The sequence below is a fragment of the Aquarana catesbeiana genome, linkage group LG10, assembly GCF_042186555.1.
Source record: "Aquarana catesbeiana isolate 2022-GZ linkage group LG10, ASM4218655v1, whole genome shotgun sequence".
Lineage (NCBI taxonomy): Eukaryota > Metazoa > Chordata > Amphibia > Anura > Ranidae > Aquarana > Aquarana catesbeiana.
The window spans coordinates 54,179,153-54,189,155 of NC_133333.1; the positions used below are offsets into that span (position 1 = coordinate 54,179,153).

General features: G+C 43.8%; 1 protein-coding gene across 1 annotated transcript; it reads left to right on the top strand.

Annotated features, from left to right (window-relative positions):
- The first annotated feature begins 2,847 nt into the window (after positions 1-2,847).
- On the top strand, positions 2,848-3,252 carry LOC141109840 (pleckstrin homology-like domain family A member 2). The gene has a single exon (XM_073601101.1). It carries the CDS (start codon positions 2,848-2,850, stop codon positions 3,250-3,252), a length of 405 nt encoding a protein of 134 aa, XP_073457202.1.
- The last annotated feature ends 6,751 nt before the right edge of the window (positions 3,253-10,003 follow it).

The window sequence follows — 10,003 nt, forward strand, 5'->3', positions numbered from 1 at the left end:
CATAATTCTACATCAAGAAAAGGTATTTGAACTTCCCTGCAACTCTTCTTCTACCTCTTTCCTGCTACTTCCTTCAGTTACTCTTTATTAAAGCATTGGAAAAGATACTCAAGTGTCTGGTGTCTACACTGTCTGGGATTAAACTCAACGGGACCCTAGACCCGGTTCTGGTGAAATTGAGGTAACAAAGGTGACGGTAACAGCCTGCTTTAAACCAGCAGCTCCACCGTGAGTTAGTGCTACATACACATGCTGCAGCTGCTGATTTTTCATAAGAGGACACTTACCTGTCCTGGAGTCCAGCGATATCGGCACCGTAGCTGATGTTTCCATCAGCTGTCGGGTGCTGTCGCCGCCATTGCCAGTAAGGGAACCCGGTAGTGAAGCATTACGGCTTCACGCCGGGTCCCTACTGCGCATGCGCGAGGCACCTGCTGCGTTCTCCTTGTGGCCCGGCGGCAGGGGAAGGAGGAGGGAGCCGAGCGCTGACGTAATGTACCGTGGCCAAGACTCCCGGAAGTGGGGACAGGATACCTGTCAAAGACAGGTGTCCGCTCCCCCCCAAAAGGTGACAAATGTGGCAGAAGGGGGAAAGGAGACAAATGAGCGAAAGTTCCACTTTTGGGTGGAACTCCGCTTTAAGGTGCTGATCCTACTAGGCAACTGATTCTTGATATTGGTGAGCAACAGGGGTTGATTTACTGAAGGCAAATACACTATGCTCTTTGCAAGTGCAGTTGCACTCTACAAGAGCAGTTGCTCCAGAGCCTAGTAAATGAGGTGACGTTTCACTTTACAAAGAATACCCAATCACATGCAAGGAAAAAAAAAAAAGGAATTTTTGCATGCTCAAGATTGGATGATGGAAGTCAGCAGAGCTTTGCCTGATTTATTAACTCCTTCAGATCCACGCTATAGCCGAATGAAGGCTACAGCGAGGATCTACTTTGTCGGGAGGCTGCCAATAGACGTCCTCCCCTTTGCACACTCCCCACGCACCCCCTGCCCCCTGTAGGGCGCGCATGGCGCGCGCTGTGACCACCGAGTCACCGATCCCGGCCCGGCCCCTTACCACGTGATCAGCTGTTAGCCAATGACAGGTGATCACGTAATTTAAACAGAAGATCAGTAATCGTTTTTTTTTCACTCAGAGGTGATCAAATACCAACCAAAAGAAAGCTCTATTTGGGGGGGGGGGGAATGATAAAAATTTCATTTGGGTACAGTGTTGTATGATCGCGCAATTGTCGTTCAAAGAGTGACAGCGCTAAAAGCTGAAAATTGATCTGGGCAGGAGGGGGCTTTAGATGCCCAGTAATCAAGTGGTTAAGCTCTAGAGCAATTGCACTTGCGTTCACAAAGGTGAATGATTGGCAGGGAGTGCAGAGGTAATCAATGGTGGACAAGGAGTGCACAGGTGAGGAGTATAGAGAAGAAATGTTTGTTTGCCATGGGCAACACCCCACATTTCACCCTTCTACCCAAATGTCTTTTATATTATGGCAGTGCCTGCATACCTGCAGTGGAGAATATAGACTGTACCTGTCTACACACCGAGAGATCAATGTGTGGCACAGCAATATATATCATATCCATGCTAGGATGGCTGCCAGATCTTATGGGAAACCTGTGTCTATAATAGACACAGGCTTCCCCAAAATGGCCGCTTGGTTTGCTCTGTGCTTTAGAACTGTCTTGTCCTCTGCAGGGTTCCTTTAAGTGCACAGAGTTCATGTGAATGCTCAGTCCTCCTGTGTTCTGAGCAATTGCTGTGACACAGTCCTGACAATTGTCACTCAGTGGTAAACCTCAGAAAGGCAGGTTACAATGAAAAGCTTCGCGCTTTACCCCCCCATGTAAAATGCATGGAAACCATATGTAAAACACAGTGTACTGCACCCACGCTGTGCAAAAAAAGTGTACACGTACCCTTAAAGTGAAGATATGTCATTTTCAATGAACAGTGCAAAGTACATTTGCAAATTACCACTTTAAAAAAAAACAAATCCTATGTTACATTGTAGGTTTTAACTGATTTGACAGTCTCTCTATAAGAATTCAATTAACTCTCCCAGGTGGAACAGAGCGAGGTATTCAAATGTACGTTAATCCTAATGCAGGAAAAGCCATTCCGATAACTATTAGGTAGACACCAGGATTTTATCTTTAGCGGTATCCTCCACTGCCATAGAGAATTGATTAAATCCTGACCTATTTCTGCTCTGGCTGCTTGTCAATAGTTTTTTTTTTTTGTTTCTGCAGTGTGTTTAGCTGCCGTCCATAGAGGAGGAGCTGGATCTCCCAGCCAGTGTATAACTACAGTCATCCTGTTACAGTGGCAGATTGTGTCTTGCAGCTGTGAGACTGACTGGGTAGAACTTGCAGCATTTACCTTGTGTGTATTCGGTCCCACCCAAAGGCTTGGGGCAGGAGAGAGGAGGAGAGACAGCCTGTATCCATCCTCCATACATACAGAGCTGCCTGTCTGTGCAAACAGTTCTTCAATTCAAGCTGCAGTCACCACAGCAAGAGGTGGACTGTAATTCTGCTTTGTCACTTTACCGGTGATACCGTCACTGGAATCCTGCACAGATTATGCATCGAAAAGCCATCTTCTTTTCCATAATTCTTTAAAATAAGAAAAAAGCGTAGTGTCTCCGGTGATTTTTTCTCATACTTAGAAGAACACCCAAAAAGGACTTGGCCTTCAGATTTTAAACTTTGAAGAACATTACCGTCAAAATTTATGGCCTTGAGGACTTCCAGAATATTACCAACAATTTAATCAATTGGCTTGGAAAAATCGAGGACCAGCAGAATTGTACATACTTGCAGATACATCGCACAATGAATCGTTCTGTTGCATCACCTGTCGCCATCAAGGAGGGCGACTTAGAGAAACGCAGTGATAGCTTTCTTCAACTGTGGAAGAAGCGGCGGTGTGTGTTGACCGCAGATGGTTTGCATTTGTATACGGACCCACGGAAAAAAGGCAAGGCCAAAATTCTGCGTTTTGACTCCTTGGCCAAATTGGAGTGCGTGGAGAGGAAAGGGGAGCGAGTGTACTTTACCCTAGTCACAATGGACGGGCAGGAGATAGACTTCCGCTGCTGGGAACGCAGTCGGTGGAACGCAGAGATCACACTAGCCTTGGTGGGTTTCCAGAACAGAAAAGCTGTACAAGAACTTAGAGCACGAAAAGAACACCAGGCCAGAGAAGCAGGGGAACGCTTAAGAAGCTGGGGTCCATGACTTTATGAGTTCCATTGTTAAAGGTGAATTCTATGGTAAGAATCAGATGCTTTTAGGGACAAGTAATTTAGTCGCGCTTTAGCTTTCAGCACTAATTCTGGCACTGTCAGCTTTTTGTCGCTAGCGATCCGTTCTGGCCGTTTTCTGCCACAAGGAGCAAGGTCCGCACACAACTGTTAAGACAACCCATTGAATGGGCTTCCTAACGCACTACAACAAACCTAAATTGTACCTGCTCCATTTTGTGTATCACAGCACACCGCAATACACTGTAGTGTGTTACTGTACATTGCGGTGCACTGCGATGCAAGTGTGTTGTATAGCTGCACTGGGGTGCCCATGTCATTCAAAATTAACCATTACAGTAAGCAGTATTACATAAAATAAAAACAATATATCAATACAAGGAGCAGCCAATCTTGGACTGTCTAATTCCAGCAGCAATAATTCTGATTGGTTGCTAAGGGTTATTGCACTTTGCTCTTTGCACAATTTTTGAAATAGGTGAAAAGCACTTATGCAGTCCTAATAGACTGCTAACACTGCAAGTGCTAGCGTTCTGGGGCAATGCAAATGGCCCCACCATTTGTGCCATCTGACCTTAGTGAGAACTGCAAAGGTTAAGGTTGCAGTTAACGGCAGATTATTTTGCCAGCACTAGCAACTATGCCTTTTCAAAGTAGGTAGTGTATCCTAATACTCACCAACACAAGTATTTTTAATTTTTGGTTTGCAAGTTTTTAAAGCATGCACGAAATGTAAATGTATCATCTAGATATGAACTAGTATTAGTATTATTTTAAAAGAACCACTCCAATTATTTCACTTAGGGCCTTTAAAGAGAAATGGGGAATATGCCCTTCCAATAATATTTGGGGGCCTTTCTGGACATTTTGGAGCAATCCATTATATGAACTCCTTTTTTCGTAGCACACAATTGTGTGGACTCTGATATTGTTTGAGATGAAAAAAAAAGATTATACAAAGACAGTGTACAAGATTTTAATTAATCAGACAGTCAATCAGTTTTGGCCCATAATGTTTCATCTATAAGGAAAGGGCCTTAGACTTAATAACTTTGACATTAGTAAACCATGCTCAGGTCACATAAAGAATGGGTGCTGGTAGAATGAGGTTGTCTACTCATACATATTTTGTCGCCTGACAAATCGCTGGAAAATTGTGCCGCGTTTGGGGTGCTATTGAAATTGACGAGGAATGCGTGGGCGTCCTGCGATTTGCCGTGATTACGAATTGTGGCGAATTTGCCCGTGATTCAGAACGCGGTGTTGGTATGGAGGCTATTCATCCTACACCCATCCCACACTGCAATGCCATGCCTGACAGCAAGTCTGGCTATTGTCACAAAGGGGGCATGTCTATGGATAGTCAATTAATCACTATTTGCATAGTTACCTAAGTTGAGTAGTGCTACAATGGGGACACAGTTTGCTTATGCTTTTGGTTTATACCACATTTTATTAGCTACCAGCAACAGGCCATAGTTTATACCAGTGGTCTCCAAACTTTGGCCTGGGGGCTGGATGGGGCCCTTTGGTTGCCTTTGGGGCACTCTTTCACCAACTAACATCGGTGATGGGGCACCATTTCCTGTAGTGACACCATCAATGGGGCACTATTCTCCCCATTTATATTAAGAATAGGGCACTATTTTTCCTATTAAAACCAATAATAGGGCACTGATGTAGGGGCATTTTCTATTCCCGCTGGCCACAGTCTGGCCCTCCTAAAGCCTGAAGGAAAGCAAACTGGCCCTTTACTTAGAAAGTTTGGAGACTGGTTTATACGAATTGAGTTTAACACAGCCTGCTTGAAGAAATCACATACATAAGTAGATATATATATATATATCTCAACGTTTTGATGTACAGTATATTATACTACACTATATAAGATATTTTTGTCCACATTGATCATATGGGTAGTCAAAGTTATGCAGCCATGGTGTAGTGGCTGCATATGTCAGTACACATTTGTTCTTGAGCAATACTAAGGCTGCACATGCATGTAATTTATTTCAAGCATGTATGTACTTTATAAATGAGTGATTGTGTTGTAATGCTAAGTACAGTAATAGATGTTTTGAGTGCTTGACCACTGTGTCAGTGTAGATCTGAGTTTAGTGCTTTGTCCCTATAGGGGAAACTCTCTTTAGACATCTCTCAGGAGAGTAGGATGGCTCGTATGCCAAATAGAAATTAGAAGAGTGTGGATGAACATGCTAAAAGTGAGACATCTAGAGTCTAGATGGAATTTTATTCAGAAGACAAATTCAGTAAAATTCTAACTTGTTACAGGGGTTTTAAGGTCCCCTTTCATCAGGGCATTTGACTACAGAGATTGGTATATTCTAGACCAGTTCTGTTGAACCCTAGGGTTCTTGCAGAGGTTGTTAGGGGTCACTTGAGCTATTGGTGATTAATCTCCCATTGAATGGTGCCTGCATAGTTCTGGAGCCAATGCTACTTGGTAAAGCAAACAGAAACCAATTAATGACATTCTAACCAACGCAGTATGAGTATCATTCCTTCTATTGACTACCATTGTAAAGGGCATTTTTGCTTCTGACTCCAATAAACTGGTATTAGTAAGGGTTCTTCTGGGGTAAAATGGTTGAGACAGGCTGTTCTAGACAATAATCCTTAGGAAATGCATTCTAGTGTAATGTATACGGAAAACAATGACACGAGCAGGCTAACTTTTTCATTAAATTATACAAGACTGCAGTAATACAATAATTAGGTATTGTCCATAATATACTGTACCTCTTTCTCACTAAACCCAGAAATAGGGGTCCTTTAGAATCCCTGAAAGGTGTTTGGTTTTTACTGTATGCACTTTTTGAATAAAATAATTTCCTGCATATACTTTTAAGATATGTTATAATGAAGGCCTCTTGAGCCCCTCGGGAAAGAGAGCCCTGACTGATGGGGGCATGGCCAGGGAGGAGTTAAAGTAAATTTGGCTATCTCAGGATTGGCACAAGAGGGGACAAAGGGTTGGGCCTGAGCTCAGGAGTTCGTCACCCCAGGGGATTATGGTCCTTTTCGGACGAAAGCATGGAAGAGCTGCCCACCCTCCCGCCCTAATTTTGATGGTACGTCACAGCGTGTTGTGGTTTTGGTGACCTTGCCAGCAAATATGCAACCTTTTTTATGCCCTGATGGTAATTGGGAGATTAACGGCCGGTCCGGCACTTATGGTAAGGACAGGCCCCTCCTTCATCTCCCTTTTACTTTTGGAATTTGAGTGCTCACAGTGCAACTGTGACTGGCACGGTTTAAATATCTAATGTATGTTTGAGTTAAAATAAAGCTGTGGCCTTGCCCTTTCCAACGTTAATGGTTGTATGTGGTATTATTGGATGGGAAGAAGGGGTAAGGTATGTTAAGTGGTCATGGTAAGTTGGATGGGACCTGGGCTTATTGCACCTCAGCAGTCATGCTGTCACTATACAACAACATACGTTAAATTGAAAAGTACACCAGTCATAAAAGAAGTATGGAGGCTGCCATTGCGTCCCTCCTTCGAAAAATGCTTTTTGTCTGGCTACAGCACTTTTTTTAGTCACAGACCTGGAACATGCATGCTGTATATAAGTGTGAGAAAATTCCTCATACCCATTTCAGGACAATGATTCAGAAAGGACAGGAAAGGTCAACATGGAAAGATGAAATATTTCTTTTGGTAACAGGTGTACTTGAGGTGGCCCTCAAATACACCGTACATGTTTTAACGCACGCCAACACATGTACACAGGTGTACTATTGTTCAAATAGTACTAGTTCCCATCTGTGCAATGCGTTGATAATGTCTGATTGTTAATAACACATACAAAAATCCATGAAAATGGGCATGGGGAAAGGTGTCAATCCAAACGAAACTTTAGCAGGTTCTCTCTCGTTTCTCTTATGAAAACATACAACAAACTGTCAAAGGTACATGCGATTCAGGAGCTCCTGGGCTTGTGAAGCTGGGGGTTACCCTGGTGTCAGCACCCTCACACACGGGACTAAGGTTTACCTATCAAAAAGCAGTGTTGTGTAGGACAAAGCAGTAATGTGATCATAATGCACTTCACGGGAACATCTTAAATTACTCCCTAAAAAAATTTCTCTTGCTCAAAGTAAAGCTGTCAGAAACTCAGGCACATCCAACTGAGCTTATGATGAAATAATGCTTAATCAGAATATACATTCTTAGGAACCACATATTATAAGGCTACTTTCACACTAAAAATAGCACCTGAAAAGCGCCTTTCATGCCCCCCTCAGTGTGAAAGCCAAGTGCTTTCACACTGGGGTGGTGCATTTGCGGGACAGGAAAAAAAGTCCTGCAAGCAGCATCTTTGGGGCAGTGTGGGAGCGCTGTAAACAACGCTCCAACAACGCCCCTGCCCATTGAAATGAATGGGCAGCACTTCCGAAGAACCTGAAAAGCAATTCAGAAGCACAGCAACTTAGGCGCTATTAACCCCTTTTTCGGCTGCTCGGGGGGGTTAAAAGTGCCCCGCTAGTGGCCGAAAAGCACCATTGAAATGGCGGTAAAGAGCTAAACCACTAATGGACCCCCACCCCAGTGTAAAGCAGCCTTAATAAAGCCCGGTTTTACACTGGTGTGACATACGACATATGTTCTGTGTTTGAGAGCACATGTCGCAGGACAAGTCGCACCTCGTTAAGTGCAATAGAACCATTCTAATAGGAGCGACTTGAGTCGCTCGGACTTTGAAAAAGGTTCCTGCACTACTTTTGGTGTGACTTGGGCACGACTTGCATTGACTTCTGTTAAAGACGCCGTATGCAAGTCATGCCAAATTCTGCCTGGGATGTCAGCTTCAAAGTCGCGCCAGTGTGAACCGGGCCTAATACAGCATAGGAGGCCCATCACAAAGCTTAGTTTGGTATTGCCACCCTCCTGCCAATTGACCATCCCTAATGTGATGGACAGCTACAGTGACCAACAGAAAGGCTTGGAGAGTGGGAGAGTGTAGGATCAAGCTTGACTTTTACAGGAACAGCCTATATTTGTATATAAATCCACTAATTAATTTAACATGTAGTTTTCACTGAGAGTTACCACTGCATTTGCATTGTTTTTCACCTAATGCTCAGTGCGAGTTTTCCAGATGCATGACAAGTTTATTTTAAAACTTGGCAATTTGCATTTTGGCACTTCAAAATATATTTTTATCATAAATTGCATGATGTTCTAATGCACTGAAGATTTAATATGTAGTACCAATATGCATTTTCTAGGGCAGGAACTTTCCTGGTCTCTTCCATGTGGCTGCATTAATTGAGAAACATACAGTCAGGTCCATAAATATTGGGACATTGACACAATTGTAATCTTTTTGGCTCTATACACCACCACAATGGATTTGAAATGAAACAAACAAGATGTGCTTTAACTGCAGACTTTCAGCTTTGATATGAGGGTATTTACATCCAAATCAGGTGAACGGTGTAGGAATTACAACAGTTTGTATATGTGCCTCCCATTTTTTAAGGGACCAAAAGTAATGGGACAACAATCATCCATCAAGCTTTCACTTTTTAATACTTGGTTGCAAATCCTTTGCAGTCAATTACAGCCTGAAGTCTGGAACACATAGACATCACCAGACGCTGGGTTTCATCCCTGGTGATGCTCTGCCAGGCCTCTACTGCCACTGTCTTCAGTTCCTGCTTGTTCTTGGGGCATTTTCCCTTCAGTTTTGTCTTCAGCAAGTGAAATGCATGCTCAATCGCATTCAGGTCAGGTGATTGACTTGGCCATTGCATAACATTCCACTTCTTTCACTTAAAGGGGTTGTAAAGGTAAAAATTTTTTCACCTTAATGCATTCTATGCATTAAGGTGAAAAAACTTTTGACAGTACCGCCGCCCCCAGGCCCCCCGTTTTACTTACCTGACGCCTCGAATCTTCGCTGCTCGTCCTCGTCATCTTCATTGCAGCTCAGCCTGGTCGCTGATTGGCTGCAGTGGATGGATTGAAAGCAGCGCAGCCATTGGCTCGCGCTGCTGTCAATCACATCCGATGATGCGGCGCGCCGGGGGGCGGGGCCGAGTGATACAGCGAGCGGCTATAGCCGCCGGCTGTATCACGGGAGCGCGCCAGCAAGCACTCACCACCATGCGAGGGAGCTCGCATTAAGGTGGTAAATGCTTGCGGGGAGGAGCTGAAACAGCCGCCGAGGGACCCCAGAAGACCAGGTTCGGGGCCACTCTGTGCAGAACGAGCTGCACAGTGAAGGTAAGTATAACATGTTTGTTATTTAAAAAAAAAAAAAAATTACCTTTACAACCCCTTTAAAAAACTCTTTGGTTGCTTTTGCAGTATGCTTCGGGTCATTGTCCATCTGCACTGTGAAGCGCCGTCCAATGAGTTTTGAAGCATTTTGCTGAATATGAGCCGATAATATTGCTCGAAACACTTCAGAATTCATCCTGCTGCTTTTGTCAGCAGTCACATTATCAGTAAATACAAGAGAACCAGTTCCATTGGCAGCCATACATGCTCACGCCATGACACTACCACCACCATGCTTCACTGATGAGGTGGTATGCTTTGGATTATGAGCAGTTCCTTTCCTTCTCCATACTCTTCTCTTCCCATCACTCTGGTACAAGTTGATCTTGGTCTCATCTGTCCATAGGATGTTGTTGCAGAACTGTAAAAGCTTTTTTAGATGTTGTTTGGCAAACTCTAATCTGGCCTTCCTGTT

Bases quoted from the DNA above. Each gene is read 5' to 3' on its own strand.
- LOC141109840 (XM_073601101.1), top strand. From the start codon at position 2,848: ATGAATCGTTCTGTTGCATCACCTGTCGCCATCAAGGAGGGCGACTTA.